Source organism: Pelobates fuscus, chromosome 4 (genome assembly GCF_036172605.1).
Source record: "Pelobates fuscus isolate aPelFus1 chromosome 4, aPelFus1.pri, whole genome shotgun sequence".
NCBI lineage: Eukaryota > Metazoa > Chordata > Amphibia > Anura > Pelobatidae > Pelobates > Pelobates fuscus.
The window spans coordinates 129,921,159-129,945,446 of record NC_086320.1 but is presented as its reverse complement, the minus strand read 5'-3'; the positions used below and the strand labels follow the sequence as shown (position 1 = coordinate 129,945,446).

Sequence of the window (24,288 nt, the reverse complement as noted above, 5' to 3'; positions counted from 1 at the left end):
AATGTCCTGTATATATTCCCATTCAGGGATAATTTAAAAAGTAGACATTTACACAAATCTATATTTTTATACATTGATAATGTACAGAAATAAAAGGAGAGTACAATTTGTAGATCACATCTGATGTCCATAACCTTCATTTTGAAATATTACCATAGATGTAAAACAATAATAATAATACTGTAGGAGAGGAAATAATGTTTTTTTTTTTATGGACAGCAGTTGTAAAATTACAATGGAAATTGTCAAATACCCAGTATTTTCTGTGATAAAGTTCACTAAGTGTACCATCATCCAAATTAGTCTGGATTTCTTAATTTCATCTTGCCATTGAATCGGGGGGGCTGGTTCCTAGCTGAGGATCCACATCTTCCTTCCGCCTTTGAGGGGGCGGAGCTTGATATTGAGACGGAGCAGAAGCCTTAATCCTCAGCTCGGGTAGAAATCAGACTGATCAATGAATATCAAGGACCAATCTATTTATCCAGCTGAGATTGAGTTTATACTCACCTTCAGACATTCCCCTAAGTTGAAACATGCCATTCTTTCTCACCAGCAAGACTCAGTGGCAGAAACACCTGGGCCTGGGCCTGCCATCTGCCTTCTGGTCTCAGACTGAATGAGATGCTCGGTGGTTCATTGTCAAATAAAGCACCACATCCACATTTGTGTCCAGACCAATGTAGTTCCTTTTGTTGATAGAGGAAGTGTGAAAAAACAATTGCGACCTGACTAGGGTTGGGGATGTTATGGAAACAAGCAATATTTGTCCACATGTTCAGTTACACTTTTTAATTATCACATGTATCTCTTCTCATTAGATTAAGTTCTCCCATCCAGCTGTATGAGTCAGGTTAAAAGTTACCGCACTAAGATGCCTAGATGGTTTTGACTCAGTTCACCATAATCGGTGAATCGTCTCGCACTTCTCTAACACCCCCTGCAGCCTCCTTGGTAATGGATATAAAACTCAGAAAGCAATTAATTACTTACACAATTATTCTTTATTAGTTTAATGTTATTACTCTTAGTCTATAATGTAAGCATTCTATCCCAGTGATATTCTGACTCTGGGCTTTAATTGGCTTCTCATTTTTGAGCAAAATTAAAAATTGGTGTAATACCCAATGCATTTAGTATATCTGTAGTATGCTGTGACTTACTCAATATGCATATTTGGCAATGTTTTCCTTTGTGTATCACCATGCATATGTCACGACACTCCTTAGTTAATATGCCCTTGTGCAGTACTCACACTCACCACTCTTTCTGTTTGGCACTGTTTCTCATTTCTTTTCGTTAAGCACTACACCTGGCCCTTGTTAAGAACCTATATATTCTGGTTTCTCCCCTCACTCCCTGTCAGATCATTATCCTTCATCCTTCATCCTGTACCTGCTGTCTCCTGGTTCCTGTGATTCTGACTCCTTGCTCCTGTGTCTTGTATCCTGTGTATCCTGATGCTGTTCCGATGTCCTTATGGTCCTGTGTTCTCATCTCTGCCTGGTCCTGTGTCTTGTGCCTCCCGTTCCAGTGTTCGCTTGCAGTGTTCCTGCCTAAAACTCTATTTCCAGTGATTCTGACCTTGCTGCCTTATTTTCGTGTGACCTGTTTTGGGCTTTGCTCCTTGGTGTTTTTTAGTGCTTAGTGGCTTAGGATCTGTGCCCCACTTATATTCTGTGGTGGCTGCACTATCCTGCCTAAGGCCTTTACTTTTGCCTACGGACTATCACGTGTACTCTGCCTGCTCTATTGTATTTATATTGATTTCTTGTATATATATTTGTGGCATTGTACATAATTTGTTTTGTATATATTATCCTTTGGTTTTCTTTAATACATTTTCTTGATTGCTCCATTCATCGTGTCCTTGCATTATTTCTCTGCTAAGTTGGTTCCCACATTTAAAGGAACAGTGCTGTCGCAGGGCAGCACCCCTTCATGTCATTACAGCATACAAATAAAATGAAAATAAATAAATACAATTTCACCCTTAGTGGATTGGCAAAAGGAAACTATGGGGAGATCTGCTCCTCGCCGCTTCCATTTTTAACCCCTCATTAGTTACCAGTGAGCAAAAGATTAAAAATAAAATTGGTTTGTCCAAATTTCATTTGCAATGAAAATATGCAAACAAAATTTGGACAAATGTAAAAAAAACAGATGTAATTTGGTTAAGACAAATAGTTTGTTTTTTTTCTCTTCTTTTTTTTTTATTATATTCTGACAAAACTATTCATACCAAAATTTCCATCTGTGTATAAGTCGAGTGTGAAACCACAATTTCCATGTACACAATGGTATACTTTTATTCCAGGCATTGTCGGCTAATATAGCAGCCTGAATAGAATGCCTGTAGTATACTCAGGGATTTATTTACCTCAAGGCAAACAAGGCATTTGCCTAGGGTGGCACTTTCAGGGGGGTGCCAGAAAAATGCCACCCAAGCTCCCAGACAAATGCTTTGTTTGCCTCGTGTTCTGGGGTTGTCCACCTTACTGTGAGTGAGTGTAGCTGTCAGTGTGTATCTGTGAGTGAGTGAAAGTGTGTTTGTCTTTCAGAGAATGGGTGTGCCTGTGAGTGTGTGTATGTCATTTTATGTGTATCTGAGAGTGTGTGCCTGTCAGTGAGTGGGTGTGTCAGTGTGTGTCTGTCAGTGAAAGTGTGTGTTGGTTAAACAGTGTGTGCCAATGACTGTGTATTCGTCAGTGAGTGTATATCAGTGCATGTATCATTGAGGACATGTGTCTGTCAGTCAAAAAAGTGGCCTTGACACGAATTGGGAGGGGCAATTTAGATTTTGGGGGTGCCCGAATTTAATTGTGCCTAGGGCAGCACAAATCCAAAATACACCACTGAGTGTACTCAGGATCACCATCAAGGAGAAGTACAGGGTTATTCACTAAAGTAATAATTCAAAGTTAAATTATAGTGAATGTCCAATTTAAGGTCAAAATAGCTGAAAGTCAGCAATGATTTCAGCTTGGCTACTTTGGCTTAAATGTCAATTCACCTTGAATTCTCACTTAATAACTGATAGTAAGTGATCTGTCAAGGGTTCTGCACAAGTCATCTTTGCAATGTAACACATTGCTTGATCTTCTAACTGGGCTATCATTGCACAAAATAAAATGAGTGAAACCAAAGGGGGAGTAAAGACAATAACTTAATTAAAATAAATATTTATTATATAGTATCCTAAAGATAAAACAGCATATCACATAAAAAAGAAAAAAGCTAAAAAAAAAAAACCACTACAGCAAACAATAAAAAAGGGGTAGCTCAACAACAGCAAGTTTAGTTAGAGGAGCTTAAAGCATCACTGTCACGCCAAATTTACCTTTCTCCTATTGTTTTCTCTTGTCCTCCTCTCTATTGTTTTCTTTTCTTTATTTTTCTTTATTATTCTTTATCATTGAGTTCTCTTAAAACATAAGACAGAGTAGGGACTACTTTGTTTTGTGTATATGTCCTACACCTGACATTCTCAGACACAAGGAGTCAGTTCCATTTCCAGTGTCAAGGAGAAGGGTGAGTAATATGGAAAAACGTTATTTGACACAGGAATGGTTCAGACTTAATCTCCTACTGTGTTTGCAGTATACAACTGCTTGGAACACAATTTAGGAAAAGATGCAAGACCAGTGAACCACTCATGGACAGCTGTTTCGTTGTTAATGCAACTCATCAGCATGAGTTTGGTTACTGGTTTGCTTATTGAGGCTTGGTACACAGATTAAAAGGAATCCATGTTTAAAATGGAATGAGGCAAACATGTGATTCTTTGTTAAACTAATTTGCATATGCCCACCCAGAATCCTTTGCGGTTGCAACATCGCTGCAGTTTTGGGATTTCTGTGGGAAAAGCAAGTCTTGACTGGTGTGCAGATTTTTGTTTAACATTGTATTAACTATCCACAGACTTCGGGTGGAAGGGGTTTTCAATCACAATTTTTCCCCACCATAACCTATTTGGATTTTGCTTCCCAAGCACTACCAAGCCTCAATAAGCAAACCAGTAACCAACCTCATGCTGATGAGTTGCATTAACAACGAAACAGCTGTCCATGAGTGGTTCACTGGTCTTGCATCTTTTCCTAAATTGTGTTCCAAGCAGTTGTATACTGCAAACACAGATTAAAATGAATCCATGTTTAAAATGGAATGAGGCAAAAATGTGATTCTTTGTTAAACTAATTTGCATATGCCCACCCAGAATCCTTTGCGGTTGCAACATCGCTGCAGTTTTGGGATTTCTGTGGGAAAAGCAAGTCTTATGGCTTGACTGGTGTGCAGATTTTTGTTTAACATTGTATTAACTATATATATATATATATATATATATATATATATATATATATATATATATATATATACACACACACACACACACACAGTGTTTTATGTGGTACCTGTCTGGAAAGGTTATCCAGGAAAGCTGTAAAGACTTTTGGTTAAGTTTAATTTATTATTATTATTTTTGTACATATTAGTGTACTGCATGTAGTAACACTTTCAGTGTGCATTTAGTATAAATGCATACATATTTAACCTAGAAGTTAAATATATGTGATATATATGAAATAAATAGATATGAATTAAAAGATCAACGTTTCAGTCCGCGTCTGGGACTTTCCTCAGGATAAAACAAAACAATGGTAGTTGTTTAGTTATTTGGGGTTTTTTTTGATCCTGAGGAAATCAATAAAGTATTTTGTTTTTAAAAAGTCTGTGATATATATATATATATATATTAATAAAATACAGTTAGAAAGAAATTACATATTACTATATATATATATATATATATATATATATATAGTTTTTTTAATATTACTTTTATTTTATAATATATATATATATATATATATATATATATATATATATATATATCATTGTAAGCGTATTTTGATATCAATATATGTATGCAGTCAGATTCTTTCGGACATAGGTATGATGTCACTCTGAAACCTAAAATGGATTTCCCAAAATTATTTCCATAAACTTGACCAACGGGCCTTAATGTACTTCCGCAGTCACATCAACACACCTCAACATACCATTATCCATTCTTCAAAAAAGGATAAAGGTTGCAATGAGAGCTGCAGAATTTACCAGCTGTTGCCCCAACCCATGTTGGTCTGTAATACTGTTAGGTGATTTACAATTTCAGAGAATGGTTATTGTACACTTGCTTGCTGTGGTTCTGGCATATAAGACCATTTCATGAAACTCTTTGTGTAAAGTTCTTGTACTGTCTTTTCTTGAAGAAGCAGTTAGAAACATGGTATTAAGTACTATATTAAAGAACAGATTATGTTTGGGCTACACATTATTACTTCACAACAAAAGTATTTATTGCTGACTACTCTAGTGGTATAGAATTTTAGCCAGTGCTCTTTCTACTAAGGTAGCACTATATGATGGATCTAGGTTGAATGTCACTGAGCTCTGGAGTATTGGTCATTCTGCTGCCAGCAGTCTTCTAAGGAGGTTGCATGTCATATACTGTATATTAAATTAAAACCAATGCTCAAAAAAAAACCTTAATTCCAATAGGAACATATGTTTAGATTTCTTAACCACAAGGAAAAACAAAACAAAAGAAAATGTCTTGTCCTTGCATTCTTACATCTGAGTTTTTACTGTCTACAGTTTAGCTCTAAATTGTATTCCTATCTCAGAGGATAGCTTTAGTCATGGAGAGAAAAAAACCTAATCTTCAGGAACACGTTCTCCTGACTTCTAAGCATTTATGTATTTGTTCTGATAGTAATTCCTTATGCCAGTTTACACTTCTAGCATTTAACATTTTAAAGTCCCTGGAAGTCATAGCATTCATGAGTAAAGCAGTCTTCTGTGATCTTGTGAAAAACCGATAAACCAATTTATATATAAAGCTATTGTTATTAATGACAAGCACATTACCCTGTAATCAAAAACTGTTTTATAAAAGTACTGGCAATTAAAATAATTTGACAATTTGAAATTGTTCTGTTATTTGTTAGAACAGTTTAATCTTACAAGGAAAGGTTAGAGGAACTTAACATGTATAGCTTGGAGGAAAGACGTGGGTAGGGGGGATATGATGGAAACATTTAAATACATAAAGGGAATCAACAAAGTAAAGGAGGAGACTATATTTAAAAGAAGACAAACTACCACAACAAGAGGACATAGTCTTAAATTAGAGGGGCAAAGGTTTAGAAATAATATCAGGAAGTATTACTTTACTGAGAGGGTAGTGGATGCATGGAATAGCCTTCCAGCTGAAGTGGTAGAGGTTAACACAGTAGAGGAATTTAAGCATGCGTGGGATAGGCATAAGGCTATCCTAACTACAAGATAAGGCCAGGGACTAATGAAAGTATTTCGAAAATTGGGCAGACTACATAGGCCGAATGGTTCTAATCTGCTGTCACATTCTATGTTTCTATGTTGACTGAACTACAGTTAATGTTATTATACAGTGTAGGGTTCTACAACACTTTAACAGCCTTAATCACCATACCATTTTTGTACAAGCAAAATGGATTCCTGCATGGGCAGAGAATAACATTTCTGGGTGCTGCCATCTTAGAAAACTGATGAACTTAGAAAGAATACTCTGAGGGCTTGCACTTTGCAAATAGCGACAAGTATGGCTGGGGGACAATCTGGTAGAATATATTCATGCATAGAGGCATCTGTGTGATGACATATCCACTTTAACCCGGGTTAAGTGCTAAGTTTAGGGTGTTTAGGGTAATCGTTATGGATTTTAAAGGGATACTACAGTCACCACAACCACTACAGCTTAATGTAGTGGTTCAGGTGCCTACATCATGTCCCTTCAGGCTTAGCTCTATAAATGCTGTCTTGTAACACCTCTTGTGACAAAAACGTAAATGGCCACTAGAGGTGCATCCTAGTTCAGTGCTGCACAGTGTGCAAAACCAACATTCAGTGTCTCTATGCTCTGCATGTAGAAGTTGAACACTCCCCATAGAGATGCATTGATTCAACTCAATTTCTATGAGGAGGAGGTACTAATTTGTGCAGCCTTTTGCAACACATGTGCAACAGCCTCCCAATGCTTACCTACAGGGCTGGACTGGGAAAAAAATGTGTCCCGGGCATTTAGGGATGTGCATGGGAAAATTATTCAGTTTGGTTTGGCATTCCAAAATTTGGCACTTTGGCACTTTTGAACTTTGGGACTTTGGCACTTCAGAACTTCTGCACTTCGACACTTCAGAACTTTGGAACTTCGGCACTTCAACACTTTGGAACTTCGGCTACTTCGAGACTTCGGAATTTCGGGACTTTGGATGTTCTCTTGCAGCCGCTTAGTAGATAACTCCCTAATTCCCACAGTATAAAAATTACTTAGTATTAGTACATTCTACCCCTACTCGCTATACTGTGAGTAGGGGCATGTCTATTAAACAGTGAGCAGCCTGTGGCCGCTCACTGTTAAAAACAAACAAACCAAAAAAAAACGGGGCCCCCCTCCTGAGCCCCCACCCATGCTGCGGTATAGCGAGTAGGGGCAGATTATTTACTAATACCAAGTAATTTTTACTTAGTATTAGTAAATTTGGTTGAAAGATCAATTTAGGTCTTTCAGCCTTTTTGATAAATAGCTCCCTAATACCGTGGGAATTGAGGAGTTATCTACTTACTCATCCCCATCCATTGACTGTAATGGAAGTAACTTACATTTTATATGAATGTGTGTTACTTGATTGTTGTAAGTGTTTCAAATTTGTACAGCGGAATCCTGGCTATGTTTGTATACTTTTTATTTAAACTGGTATACAGTGTAACATTCTTCATTCTTCCACTTCGGAACTTTGACACTTCGGAACTTTGGCAACTTCGGAATTTCGGCAACGTCGGCACTTCGGAACTTTGACACTTCGGAACTTCGACACTTCGGAACCTCAGCAACTTCGGAACTTTGGCACTTCAGATATTCGTCACTTCAGCTATTCGGACATTTCAGAACTAAATTAATTGCACATGTCTACGGGCATTTTTAATCCGCAGCAGCCCACTTGAAAGGGGGTGGGGCCAGATAGGGTGTGTTTTGTCATCTCCAATGACAAGCACGCCCCATCTCAAAGTGAGCATGTTGGTTCAATGTTTTTCCAGGGCAGACAATGCACAGAGCTCTGCTGAAGAGCTCTAGCATGAGAAAGGGACCCTGTATTTGTTCTGCACAGCGCAAGAAAATTTAATAACATGCTTGTGTTGTGTTTGCTTGAAACTTGTCTCAGGGTTTCCATAATCGGGATACTCACTGTAACTCCTCCGGGTTCCTCTCCTGGCTGTCTCCCTCCCTCTCTCCCCACTTGCAGACGTGTTTTAGATTTCCCCACCGGCCTGTCATGGAACACAGTGGAGCGCCGGCTCTGCATGAACTGGCCGGGGAGATCCTGCGATCTCCCTGGCTGGCCTCGGCCCCTGGCCATCACAGCCAACCGGGTATTTGCCCGGTTTGCCCAATGGCCAGTCCGGGCCTGCTTACCTATGGGAAAACATAGGATTGGCTAAGATCATAAAGATTGCGATAGAAAAGCAGATATAGACGCTAACTAAAATAGTACAAGAATAGGCAGCGGTAATAAAATAATTGGTTTGACTTAGTGAAACTCTAAAGTGTAACAAAATGAGATAAGCCAATAAAATCCACATATCAAAAATGCAAATGTGAAAACAAAAATGGGCAGGCTTCTATTTGGCCCTGCAACTTCTCAAACATGTAGCAAAGTTATTCAGGATGGTGTTACCGTTCAGAAGAGATGTAACACAAGTTATATTATTTTATACAGTAACAGAAAAAATTGCATATGCCATACATGCTAACTTTCAGTATTTTAGGCTTGGGCAGCCAAAAATCTATAGTTGTACTAATGGAGATCACTTTTTGAATAGCCAGAATATGCAATCAATACTCTATGCTGATTTATTTTTCATGATGTGTTTAAAATAATGTGTAAGACATATGACCTGTCATTTGCCTTTATGTCGAGATTTCTTTTTTTCTGATATTCTTTTTAAGATAGCTTTATTTTAGGAACACGAGTAACAGTGTAACCTGGATAGAACAGCTTGACTTATATATATATATATAGCTTGACAGTATACCTATGTTTTTCTTTGCTATGCTAAAGCTTCTTATTGCTGAAAATGACCTCTGCCACAGCAATAGAATGAAAAGATGGAAATTAAATTGAACATTAAGAAACAGTTCATTTAGGCATTTTAACTAAAAAAAATAAGCATAGTTGGTTGAAAACTTTGCAATCTACATACTATATGTTAATGTTAAACAGAAACTCCATACTGAAGTTGACTCGTATCTGAAATCCATTTAATGCATTATATGAATGTCTATTAAAACATCAACTCAACATTACAGTTCATGTTTTGCTGCAAATCCCCAGGATTTGCAGCTTCCTGAAGTGAGATTCTGCACAGACTAGGAAACATGTGAAATCTTTTAGCTAATGGGCCTGCTGGGCATAACCCAGAAACCACTGCCTGACACCAGACAGCAGTTTCCTTCAATAGATAAGCTGCTCATGGCTGTACAAGCTTCACTGGTAACTTATCAAATGGAGTTATAGGCTTGATTATCCAACAATAGCTGCAGTGGCCTCAAGCTGTATAGAAACATAATATAGGATGTTACATAGTTACATACCGTATATACTTGAGTATAAGCCGACCCGAATATAAGCTGAGGCCCCTAATTTTACCTCAAAAAACTGGGAAAAATGATTGACTCGAGTATAAGACTAGGGTGGGAAATGCAGCAGCTACTGGTAAATTTCAAAAATAAAAATAGATACCAATAAAATTACAATAATTGAGGCATCAGTAGGTTAAAGGTTTTTGAATATTTATTTCAAAGAAAAACAATATGGTATCAACAATAACTTTAACAGTACAAAAACCAACTAAAGCTAAAACAGCTAAAAGAGTTAAAATCCTTCAAAACTGGATTCCTCATCGTCTGTATGTCCAAACAGAGCTTCAACTGTAGCTGGTGTGAGGTTATCAGAGTAGACATTGTCATCATCACTGAGTTCGCAGTCATCACCATCACTGCTGTCCTCATACAAAGCGCTGTCTTCACTGCCATCCATAGCATTACTAATGCCACATTTCTTGAAGGCACGTTGCACCATGTCCTCTGGAATCTCTTCCCATGCATCACGAACCCATGTTGCTATCAATTCTATGTCGGGCTTCATCAGATTTCCAACTTTTGTCAGTCGGGGTTGACCAGATGACATCCATTCATGCCACCTCTTTCGCACACGGTCTTTGAAAGGTTTATTTAAACACACATCTAGGGGCTGCAATACAGATGTAAGCCCACCTGGAATAACGGCCAAAGTAACTTGAGATGACTTTGCCAATTTTTTTATGTCATCAGATGTGTGGGCTCTGAACATATCCCAAACTAGCAATGATGTTTTTTTGTTTAAGGCTGCTCCTGGTCGTCCGTTCCAAATTTCTTCCAGCCATTTTTTTGTTTCGTCTTCATCCATCCAGCCTTTAACATGTGCGCGCACTGTAATTCGTGGTGGGAATTTGACCTTTTTAGGCAAGGTCTTTATTTTAAAAATAATGACAGGCCATAGCTTAGTTCCATTAGCCAAACATGACAGAACAACTGTGAAATGTTTTTTTTCATTTCCTGTGGTTCTGAGTAAAATAGTTTTTTCTCCCAAACTTGCCACAGTTCTGTTGCTTGGAAGATCAAAGGTCATAGGTGTTTCATCCATATTCCCAATATCTCCCAGGTCATAGTTATGGATCCTTCTTTGTTTTATGATGAATGAATGGAATGACATCACTTTTTCATCAAGGTCTTTTGGCAACTTCTAGGAAATCTTTGTTCTTTGCCGCAAACATAGGGCAAACCTATTCATGAAGCGGGTACACCATCCTGCTGATGCAACAAAATTTTCAATGCCTGGTGCTTTTAATTTTTCATCTTTAGCCATTTGAAGGGCACGTAAGCGAATTCCCATGCGTGTTACGCAGTAACCATTTTGACGACACTCCATAACCCATTTATTCAATTCAGTCTCTAGAGCCCCATATGAAGTCGTTAAACCACGTCGAGCTTTTTTTGCCTTTGGAATCTTTTCCAAGTCAGCTTTCATTTTCCCCCACTCCCTCACTTGTTTTTCGCCAACACAAAATTCCCTACTTGCAATACTGTTATTGATTTCTTCTGCTCTTGACACAACCTTGAGCTTGAAACCAGCTTCGTATGACCTGCGTTTTTGTTTTGGTCCGGGATTAGAAGTACTGGGATCCATTCCTAACAGGATAAAAAAAAGACTTTGAAAAAGAATGCCAACTATGTTTGCATAGAGCAGCCTGTGTTGGGGCTCATACTATACACGCAGTGTTACTGCATGTGCTGCGTTACGGCCGGCGTGCAGGAGAAAAGAAGAGCGGTGATATCAACAGTCATTGGACCACCCACAGAGGCTGTAGAGGATGAATGGGAGACACTGGAGAACACCCGCACTGCACCGGAGAACCGGTAAGTGGGACCAGTGGCCCCTCCCTCACTCCTTCTTACCCCCCCCCCGACAGACAATAACACACACACATACAGAGACACACACACACACACATACATACATACAGAGACACACACACACATACATACAGAGACACACACACACACACACATACATACAGAGACATACAGACACACATACACACAGAGACATACAGACACACATACACACACACATACAGAGACACACACACATACATACAGGCACACATACATACAGACACACACACACACATACAAAGACACATACATACAGACAGATCGACACAGTCAGACACACACAAGCCATACATACAAAGGCACACATACAAACAGACAGGCACACATACATATTACAGACAGACACATACATACAAACACACACACTCACATACACACACACACACTTATTATTAAATATACCGTAGATAATATTTAAGTCACCCTCCTGTTGCCTACCTTTTAGGTGCAAAAGGGTGACTCGGGTTGATGGGAGTCTGACTCCAATTTCTGACTCCCTGTATATAATGCAGTGTGTGCATTATATATATATATATATATATATATATATACACACACACTCTGCATTATACACAGAGTGTGTGTGTATATAATGCACACACTCTGCATTAAATACAGGGAGTCAGAAAAGGGAGTCAGACTCCCATCAACCTGAGTCACCCTCTTGCACCTAAAATGCAGAGTGTGTGTGCATATAATGCAGAGTGTATGTGTATATAATGCACACACTCTACATTATATACACACATCTGAATTTTATGTGCAAGAGGGTGACTCAGGTTGATGGGAGTCTGACTCCCTTTTCTGACTCCCTGTATTTAATGCAGAGTGTGTGCATTATATACACACACACTCTGCATTAAATACAGGGAGTTAGAAAAGGGAGTCAGACTCCCATCAATCTGGGCATTTATTTATTTTCATATTTAAATATTTAACCTTTTTTTTTTGTTGTTCCCCCCTCCCTACTTCATACTTGGCCAGGGAGGGGGGGCTGTCTGGGGGGAGGGGGGGCTGTCCAGGGGGAGGGGGGGCTGTCCGGGGGGCGTGGGGGGGGGCTGTCCGGGGGGAGGGGAGGCTGTGCAGGGGAAGGGCACTTACTGCCGGTGGAAATCTCGCGGTCTGCTCCCAGTGTAAATCTCGCGGCCCGCGTGTCTCGCGAGATTTACACTGGGAGCTTTGCAGAGGAGCCGCGCGGACGTGCTGGGAGCTGACCGGAGCTGCTGTAAAGGTAACAGCTTCTCCGGCCCCCAACATGTCATGGTCTGTATTATGGCAATGTAAGTTGCCATAATACAGACCTAGACTCGAGTATAAGACGAGGGGGCTTTTTGAGCACAAAAATATGTGCCAAAAAACTCGTCTTATACTCGAGTATATACGGTAGTTACATAGCTGAAAAGAGACTTGTGTCCATCAAGTTCAGCCTTCCTCACATATGTTTTTGCTGTTGATCCAAAAGAAGGCAAAAAACCTAGTCTGAAGCGCTTCCAATTTTGCCACAAACTAGTAAAAAATTCCTTCTTGACCCGAAAATAGCAGTCAGATGTCTCCTTGGATCAAACAGCTATTACCCTACTAATTAGAAATTATATCCCTGTATGTTATGTTTTTTGTAAGTATTTATCCAATTGCAGTTTAAACATCTGTATAGACTCTGACAAAACCACCTCTTCAGGCAGAGAATTCCATATCCTTATTGCTCTTACTGTAAAAAAACCTTTTCTTTGCCTTAGATGAAATCTCCTTTCTTCCAGCCTAAATGTGTGACCTTGTGTCCTATGTTTAGCCATGTTTATGAAAAGATTTCCAGATAAAGGTTTGTACTGGCCCCGAATATACTTGTATAATGTTATCATATCCCCTCTCAGGCGCCTTTTTTCCAAACTAAACAGATTAAAAATACACATATGTACATACCCTTCCCTCCAAACAACAGGGCAGGCACTCTTATATGCTCCAATATCATCATCTTCTGTGAGTGCATTCTGATTTAGCATGGGGTGGTTTTTTAAACCATATTACACGTTAAACAAGTTATGTTTTTTTATTTTTCTAGGTTAAAGGTGTATCGATTTGTGTATGATGTCAATTATTTTTTGGGGGGGCTATCTACTGGGGAGGTCTCTTGGGAAAGTTGTTACAGGTTTCAACACCAGCTAAGTATTTCTTAGTGGTGGTACACAATGTGTATATACATGTGTTTGTTATTTATACCTCTTTTTATTTACAGTGTTTCATATATTAAAGGGACACTGTAGGCACCCAGACCACTTCAGCTCATTGAAGTGGTCTGGGTGATGTTTCCCTTTTGCACCCAGTGCTGCAATGTTAAACATTGCAGTTCCAGAGAACTGCAATGTTCACATTGCATAACTAGGTCTGCCCTCAGTGGCTGTCTACCAGACAGCCACTAGAGGACTTCCGGAATCATAATGGACTTTTGGCTCTGCATGAGGACCTCCAGTGTCAGATTTTTCCCCATAGGAAAGCATTGACGGGGCATTTGACGCATATGTGCATTAGATCCCATTCATTTCGAGACAGAGTAGGAGGTGGAGATTCAACCCAGCGCTGAGGGACATCCGCGCTGGGATAAGGTAAGTAAATAAAGTGGTTTTAACCCTTTATTTACCAAGGAACGTGGGGCACGAGGGAGGGGGGAGGCAGACGGATTAGTAGTGCCTGGAATACAGCTTTGTATTCCTAGCACTACAGTATCCTTTTAATTCTGTTATAAATAAAATCCTTTTTAATCATGCCTTGCATACGATTAGGGATTGAGAAGTTCTGCATATTGGTATACTAACACTTTCAACCTGCTTTAGAAATTCCATCAAAATACCTTAAATTTATACCCATTAAGAAAATTCAGAAATATGTGGAATTTTTCGCATTTCCCTGAGAAATCCAAAATAGAAAAATTGGCATCCAATGGGTATTCCAACTAAGAGACAGATAACTACAGTTCCTTTAACCAAAGAGAAAACCATTTTCTAAAATCATTTAAGTAGAGCTATTCCAAATACAGAAAAATACTGGGTGTCTATTCACTAAAGGCTGTTAAATAATTTGTGTATATAGCTTGAATAACAATTAGTCTCTGTCACAGAAAAAATTGCAGAAGGTCCTAGCATCTATACATAATCGGTCATTCGTTTTTTAATAGTTTTAACTCTTTCTTTTCCTTTCAGTTTCCTTGGTGCTGATTGGCTATATCTTGCAAGCCAATTTCAAAGCTTTTGATGAGTATTAATTAACCACTAACGTAACGAGGGCTGTAAGGTTCAATTCAAAATGATCTAGGCTTTTTTTAAACTCACTCTAAAACATTAAATTTTTTCCTTCTACTAGATTATTAGAGACTAATGAGACTATGGGTTGGCTTCACATTGCCACCTTGAACTGACTTAAATTAACTTTTACCAACTGATGTGGTTTCAAAAGCAAGTTAAAAAGACAGAGCTTAGTGGCTAGATCCCTCAATATCATACAACTAATAGAGCATAATTAAATATCGCAGGACTTTTGTAATGAGAAATGTGATACTAGTTTAATACACAGATTTTGGTTTTCTCTTATTGTTGTAGCTGATTTAACTTATTCTTCTGCTGAAGTTTTCAGATGAGTTTCACATTTTCAAATGAGTTTAAAATCAGAAAAATTAATCTTAGAAATGGCCACTTTGTTTAATTAGGAATGTAATGAGCCAATTTACAAGAACACTGCTTTTATAATAAAACTATTCAACCAAATAATAATTGGTTTATGCTGCTGTAAATGGAGATGAGGAAATCTATTCAAAAACTGTTATTTGTAAAGTGGATTTAAGTTTTTCAGAGAAATGTGTTCAATTGAATTGGGTTTTCAGAATTACATTTCACAGATACAGATGTACAAGAAATAAGTAAATGTTATACTTTTCAGTAAAACGAGTCAGCATTCATATATACATTTACTGATTGGTTTAATTAATTAAAGAAGCTGCAAAAAGTCGTGAGTTTACCATATAGTTACAGTAATATTTTTCTTTTAGTTGGTTTTGTTTAAATTTCTATTTAATATGTTGAGCCATAATGGTATTATGTAGAATCATATAGTGTTATTATTAAATAAAATGGTGAATGTTTTTCACAGACAATTTAAGCACAGTGCATAAAAGCAAGTATTATTGTATGCTGTTTATAAAAAAAAATGAAATAATTGTTTTTGTTTTATGCCTTGGAAACTGAATGCAGTAATCAGTTAAATATTAGGAAAAAGTATAAAAAAGAACAACAAAATCAGACAATGGAGTATCATAATAACACAATATAATCGATCATTGAAGGATAAAAAGTCAAACAGAGATAGAAAGGATGGATGGATAGATAGATAGATCCTCTAGACCAGGCATAGGCAACCTACGGCACTTCAGATGTTTTAGACTACACCTTCCATGATGCTTTGCCAGTATTATGGGTGTAAGAGCATTATGGGGGATGTAGTTCACAACATCTGGAGTGCCAAAGGTTGCCTACCCCTGCTCTAGACTGTAAGCTTGTTTGAGCAGGGCCCTCATCTACCTATTGGTCCTGTGTCACTGTGTAATTGTCTAATTTATTGTAAATTTCCCCCCTTTCATAATATTGTAAAGTATTGCGGAATTAGTTGGCGCTATATAAATACCAATAATAATAATAATTGATTACTTTTTTCCCCATAGTAACATTTGATACATTTTACTTTTGTATTTAATAGGGTAAAGTATACACACACAATATATTTATTGTAGAACATTTTTTACTGTCAGAAGCAAGTTTTATGTGAAAAGAACACTGAGGATAAATGGTATAACTTCAAGCAAATATTAGAAAGGTACATTTCTCCGTATGTACCATCAGGTAATAAATATAAAATAAACAGATTGAAACCAATGTGGCTCAGTGGGAAAGTGAATCAAGAAATTAAAAATAAGAATAGGGCATTCAAAGCAATTAAATCGGACAAATCAGAGGCATGCTATAAAAGATATAAGGAAGCCAATAACACTTGCAAAAAGGCGATTCAATTCACCAAACTATAAAATGAGAAAGTGATAGCCAAAGAGAGCAAAACCAACCCAAAGCATTTTTAAGTACATAGATTCTAAAAAAGCAAATAATTAAAGTGTAGGTACACTAAAACCTGGGATGGGGGAAGTTAGTCAATGAAATAATATTAAATAGCGTTTTCTCCTCAGTATATATTAGGAAAGAACCTATGGTAATATATATGCAAATGGTTGCTGCAAAGAACTTGCAGAAAAATTGTAATTTGAATATTTAAGTCAAGGTGCTGCAGCCACTAAAGAAAGTAATATAAACAAAGCTCCAGGGCCTGATGGTATTCATTCACGAGTACTTCAGGAACTAAATGAGGAAATACATGAGCCTCTGTTTTTAATCTTTCAATATTATTTTCTTTCAGGAAGTGTACTGGAGGATTGGAGGAAGGCATATGTGGTTCCTGTGTTCAAAACGGGTTCAAAATCCTTGCCTGGAATTTATAGACCTGTGAGCTTACCTTTTGGAACTGGGAAAGTATTTGAAAGGTATTAAGGATAATATTTAAGAATTCCTTGAACAGAATGTGGTTATCAGCAAAAATCAGCATGGTTTTATGAAGCATAGGTCGTGTTAAACTAACTTGATTGCATTCTATGAAAAAGTAAGTAGAAGTATAGATCAGGGTGTTGCAGTGGATGTGATCTATTTGGATTTTGCAGAGGCATTTGATACAGTTGCACACAATAGATTAGTATTCAAACTCAAAGAAATTGGACTGGATGAAAATTCTTGGTCTTGGGTAGAATATTGGCTTAAGAATAGAGTACAGAGATTTGTCATTAATGGTACATTTTCAAGCTGGACAGAGGTGGTACGTGGTATCCCTCAGGATTCCATTCTGGGACCCCTTCTGTTTAACATGTTTATATCTTGAAAAAAAGCATTGAAAGTCATGTTTCAGTGTTTGTAGATGACACAAAACTATGCAAAGTAATACAATGTGAGTAAGATACTACTTTGCCGCAGAGAAATGTAGATAGACTGGGGGACTGGGCACTTAAATGGCAGTTGTAATACAGAAAAATGCAAAGTTATGCACTTCGGAGTAAAGAATGCATAAGCAACGTATTCCCTAAATGGAAGTGAATTATGGATAATGTCAATCAGCAATGACTAAGGCGAGTAAGATATTGTCATGCATAAAAAAGGCCATTGATTCTCACATGAGAATATAATTTTGCCTCTTTATAAATCACATCTTGAATATGCTGTTCAATTTTGGGCACCTGTTCTGAAGAAGAATATTATGGCACAACAAAAAGGAATGAAACATTTTAGCTACGAAGAAAAGTTAACAAATTTAAACCTCTTTAGTTTAGAAAAACGTTGACTCAGAGGGGATATGATACCATTTAGTATTTAGACTAGAAGACAGAAGATTTAGTCTAAGGCAAAGAAAAGTTGTTGTTTTTACCATAAGAACAATAAGGATATGGAATTCTCTCTCTGAAGAAGTAGTTTTATCAGAGTCTTTACAGATGTTTAAAAAGCAAATAGATGCATACTTGCAAAAACATAATTTTAAATTATATTAATATTCAACTGCAGGGTAATAGCTTTTTGATTCAAGGATAAATCTAACTTCCATTCTGGGGTCAAGAGGAAATTTTATTCCTAGTTTGTTTTAAAATTGCAAGTTCTTCAAACTGGGGTTTTATTTGCCTTCTTTTAGATCAACAGCAAAAAACAATTATGAGGAAGGCTGAATTTGATGGACACATGTCTCTTTAGGCCTATGTAACTATGTAACTACATTTTATAAAAGTTAAGTTTATTATAGGTTATTCCTGTTTTCCATTTTGCTAGCATTGTCAATAGGGGTTACCCCCATTTATTTGTAGTAACCCTATCTTGTTATTCTCTGGCTCCTCCTTCTAGGTATAAGCTGAATGCAAATTTAAAGTAACAAAGTGTATGTTAGGAATACACATTTTACAAACCTCAGAGTATTGTTTTTCCCAGTTTGATTATTGGAAGTCAGAAAATAATACATTCTATCCCTTACCATACCTGTCACACTGCGGCTGCCTCTTCTCAGATCATTGAGATCATCAATTCTGTCAAAACCAATAGGGAAGCATACGGGGAGACGGCAAGCATCAGTCCTGCAATTCTTGTAGGACTGCATCCACAGAGTGCCTCTTTAGCAACCATAGGTGGTCATAGGAGGTAATGAGAACATTGCATTTTCTCAAAAGAGATAGTGTTCACTGCTGAGACTGCAGGAACAGTCTCTTTGCCCCAGAACAAGATCGTTAATCTGTAGTTATTCAGGTGCTTGGATTGTTCGCCTAACTCCACATTAATTGCTGGCAAGCAAGGGATTAAGCATGGACATTCACTTGTACTTTGAGATTGTAGTTAAAATATATAAAATGAAGGAATGCAGTGCAGTGTCCCTCACTTGCCCATTACAAATTGTGTGTTGGTGAGGGGTTACACATGGAAGATGGCAGATCTTATTGTTGCTTCCTACACCCATTCATAGGCTGTAGGAAGGGAGTGCATGTAAAACTGGGATGACCGGGCCAAATTTTCCCCAACTAGGAGTGAGTGGACTATATTGGGCATTTAAATATTAGAAGTCTACATATTATGGCTATTTTGCAACTGTAGACTATCCAGTATTCCCACAATCCCCAGCATTTTCATACTTTTTGGAACAACAAGGACAGCACCATGCCCCTATAGCCACCCTCTGTGTAGTAAGAGTCTACCCATGACAGAACAGCTCTACAGCCTACAGAATTCCACTGGGTATTAATATTAGCATTACAATGAAATATCAGTTGCATACAAACCACATACATTTAAAAATGAAAATTATGTAAAGTTACACAATTTCTATTTTTTATTAATTCGTTCATCCTTCATGGAAATATGAGGAGGGGAAAAAAAGCTTTAGACAATATATAGCTTCACTACTCTTCACTACTCACAATTTTTCACAAAGGGATTTGAAATTTTAGTATAAATCAAAATACCATTTATCTCTCATAAAGTAGGATGTGTAACAAAAATAGATAACTGAAAGTAGGGAAACACTCTGCATGTAAGTATGTGTAAGGATCTTTAAGGCATTACTATCAGAACAGCTTGCTAAATAAGGCATCAGAATTTGAAAATAATGTCTGTATTTTGAGGATAATGCCACACATAGAAAGTACATTTAAATAATGTATTGGTTTCTGGGATGACTATAGGGATTGTATGACCCACTGAAATGTCTTTTGCTGTTAGTTAGCATGGGGGAGTGGTCATATTCACTAATTAGTAATCATTAATGAGTGGATAGGTTTTGAGCTGAAGAATTTGTCTTAGAGATAGACCCCTGTTTTAAACTGTTTGGATCACAAATCATACTTTGATTAAAAATTCCATTGTTAAAGATAAAAGGAAAAATGCAAGTTGAAATCTATCTGTGGTCATTTGCATATTCAGCATGACATTCTTGAAGAATTAATTAAACATGATTTCTTGGAAATGCTAAGCCCAAGAGAAAATGATATCTTAATGGGACACTCCACTGTCCAAATACAAAAACAAATCACTGTTTACTAGATATACCACACATGAAAATTTGCATGCATCTAATAGTGCAATTTTGTTTTCATTTGAGTTACATCTAAAAAAAAAGTCCTTCCCTTCTAACCTTGCCCAGACTTCCAATCACAGACTTCCCAATGCAGCTCAATGAGAAGTATTTGCAAGATGGGTACTCTGGGCAAATACTGTCTCTTTAGCTCATCTGAGCTAACCAAACCAGTAAGTAACAGGACCTGTTGTCTGATTGACAGTCAGGTGTGTGTAACCAGGTTAATTTATAAAAGTGGCAATTTCTATTAAAATTTACACATTTTGTAAAATGAAAAAAGAAGACACTCTTCACACATAAAGCTTTTCAGCCCACTAAAGTGCTTTATGGGTCTGGGGTGTCCCTTAAAAGTACTAAGTAAAGGCTTGACTTATGTAGCAATGCACAACATTACATTTGATTTATCATACATACACATAGATAACATGCATACATACACATAAATAAGCTGAGAAGTGTTGAATAACCACACACAGTATATTTAATTTTTAATGCATATGTTATTATATTTTGTTTTAAATTTTACTAAATTATGCATATTTTTTTTTACATTCTTTAACAATGTTTATTTGTTTTGCTGACAAACATGCATTTATCTTTCAGGTACTGTCAGGTTTAGAATTGCTTATTTTTTCATTTAGTGCATTTTTCACTCATGTTATTTCATCTGAAGTTTTAGAACTTTCACAGATCCTTAAAATAGAAGCACACAAGTTATTAGTTTCTACAGTGTTCTTAAGAACAGACTGGATAACACATTGCCTTCCTTTTTATCTGCCAAAGGCATGTGTGCCAGGGGTGTAACTAGAACACAGAACACAACTGTAAACATCTCTCTATATGCAGTGTTTTAAGCAGACACACTTCACATCCAGACTCCTACCACCATGAGCACTTCTAAAAGCAGCAGTGGTCTTGGAGGTTGGAGTAACCTTTTAATGGATCTGATGTATCAGTATATATCTATATACTGACATTGTAGCAGGTTTTTTGTTTTTTTAATCTGTTAATCCATGCCTCTTTGCTATGCCTCCACAGTTACAAAGAAATACTTTTCCACCAGTTTATATTAACAGCCTAGTCACTCATATGCTTGTTGAGCTGATCTCCAGAAATTCACCTACCCGTATAAGAAGAAGAGGCCAGCAATAGTAGATATAATGTTTCAATTCCTTTACCTGTCTGTTTTTGTTTGTTTTTTTAATTCTGTCTGCGCCAGTGTCATTTTATACAAGTCAGCAGAGGAAAGAAGCCACATGGGTTAAACATTATACCCAAAGGAATGGTCAAATGCACCTAATTAAGAGTTCATAGAAATTCTAGGTTTACTCCTGTTTGTCCCACTCCATGTGAGAGTGTTCTGAGAGAACGATTTGGACAAGCTAAGGTAGTAGTGAATATCAGCCTTGATTATCTCTTTAAATAAGTGATAAACACTGCTAATATTAGGAGGTTATTTGATCTGAAATGTAAGCAAGGGACCAACAAGTCATTAATAATAACTTGTGATTTTACTAACACATGGTCTATAATTAATGTAAATATACATTGATATGAACAAAATATATAATGAAACTTGAAAAAAAACTATATATAATCTAAATAGAGAGATTGACAGAATTTTTAGATTCAGGATGATTTTTCTTAGAAGACAAAAAATGATCTATACAGATGAAAATATAATATAAAGTATAAAATAATATAAAACATTTGATAATAGCAGTAACAAATCATGCACCACGGCCACCTGGCTTACATTCAGTGTAAATGAGTTGTTATGCTCCTAAATTATAATAATTTTGAAGAAAAAAAGTCTTAGTACTGATGAGTACACAAGAAAATTAATATAGACTTGTCACTAAAGTTAACACGCAGTAGTAGATGGAATACTAGAATAAAAATTGTTTTTCAGAATAACTTATATGCACACTCAAACATAAATATTTCCATAAATATATATAAAAATTCTTGGATTCTTACCTTCCCAACATACAGTGGATCTGTACCTGTATATTCCTCCAATACAAAGAACTGATTCCACACCCAGCTGCGCTTTGTTCTTGATTTTCCAGGTTGAAAGTAGGGTTTGGAAGTAGACATTGACAGCTCAGCTTGGCTTATTCCAGAAAGACAAAAGAAAATAGCTATAATCTGGAGATAATGACACAATTCACGTTTACCCATCTTCATTTTTCTTTCTCTACTTTTTTTTCCCAAAAGTTAAGATTGACAGTCCAAAAGGTTTCAAATAGGAAATCTCAGTGGGGTGCTTGTTCACTTGAGGAATGTAGATGTCGAAAAGTCACTCCTTCTATGAAATCACTGAAACAGCAAAACCCAAACCTAAAAAAAAGATGTAAAAGCTATTTAATTCTTGTTCAAGGAGAACTTAAACAGACTTTTAAATACAACATTAATGTAAGAAACAGACTGATATTTTTTGAAAGTTTAAAATTACTTTTGCAATGTTTTTCAATATTTCTTTATTCAGTTTTGTAATATATATTGTCAAACCATGCATTTGTAAATATGATAAGTACTCAGAAAAGATTATCTTCAAAGCAAAAATATACAAGTATTGTATTTTGATTGTGTATATATATATATATATATATATATATATATATATATGGAGAGAAAAAACAGGTCGCAAGAGTATTCTGAGAACGGACAGCAGCTGAAATAGCCTGCCCTTCGGTGGGTCCCCGCTCAGAACTCAAGCTGGTTTTAGCTCATCTTGTGCCATTACAGAGAGAACATATCTGAAGCATATCAGACTGGTCCCACCCATACGGGCAATCCAGATCCGAAATGCCAGCAAGTTCTCTGCACGAGAGATACAGCAACCCCAGACGACCGTTTCAGCCTTGTTAGGCATCATCAGTGAGGCATAGCTGATATCTCTCTAGGCACCGTGAGCAAGGGGTCCACGTCTGGATTACCCTTTAAACTTATGGAGAGAATAAACAGGTCGCAAGAGTATTCTGAGAACGGACAGCAGCTGAAATAGCCTGCCCTTCGGTGGGTCCCCGCTCAGAACTCAAGCTGGTTTTAGCTCATCTTGTGCCATTACAGAGAGAACATATCTGAAGCATATCAGGCTGGTCCCACCCATACGGGCAGTCCAGATCCGAAATGCCAGCAAGTTCTCTCTGCACGAGAGATACAGCAACCCCAGACGACCGTTTCAGCCTTGTTAGGCATCATCAGTGAGGCATAGCTGATATCTCTCTAGGCACCGTGAGCAAGGGGTCCACGTCTGGATTACCCTTTAAACTTATGGAGAGAAAAAACAGGTCGCAAGAGTATTCTGAGAACGGACAGCAGCTGAAATAGCCTGCCCTTCGGTGGGTCCCCGCTCAGAACTCAAGCTGGTTTTAGCTCATCTTGTGCCATTACAGAGAGAACATATCTGAAGCATATCAGACTGGTCCCACCCAGCTTGAGTTCTGTATATAGTTAATACAATGTTAAACAAAAATCTGCACACCAGTCAAGCTTGCTTTTCCCACAGAAATCCAAAAACTGCAGCGATGTTGCAACCGCAAAGGATTCTGGGTGGGCATATGCAAATTAGTTCAACAAAGAATCACATTTTTGCCTCATTCCATTTTAAACATGGATTCCTTTTAATCTGTGTTTGCAGTATACAACTGCTTGGAACACAATTTAGGAAAAGATGCAAAACCAGTGAACCACTCATGGACAGCTGTTTCGTTGTTAATGCAACTCATCAGCATGAGGTTGGTTACTGGTTTGCTTATTGAGGCTTGGTAGTGCTTGGGAAGCAAAATCCAAATAGGTTATGGTGGGGAAAAATTGTGATTGAAAACCCCTTCCACCTGAAGTCTGTGGATAGTTAATACAATGTTAAACAAAAATCTGCACACCAGTCAAGCCATAAGACTTGCTTTTCCCACGGATTTCTGTTTAACATTGTATTAACTATCCACAGACTTCTGGTGGAAGGGGTTTTCAATCACAATTTTTCCCCACCATAACCTATTTGGATT

The 24,288-nt window shown here is 37.3% G+C and overlaps 1 protein-coding gene across 1 annotated transcript in view; it reads right to left on the bottom strand.

Moving 5' to 3' along the window:
* Positions 1-22,614, bottom strand: part of CDH7 (cadherin 7) — a 219,269-nt gene extending 196,655 nt beyond the window's left edge. Inside the window, exon 1 of the mRNA XM_063450474.1 lies at positions 22,256-22,614. Coding sequence (XP_063306544.1) covers positions 22,256-22,465 — 210 coding nt within the window. The 5' untranslated portion in view covers positions 22,466-22,614. The remainder of the gene's footprint in view (positions 1-22,255) is intronic.
* Positions 22,615-24,288: the final 1,674 nt, after the last annotated feature.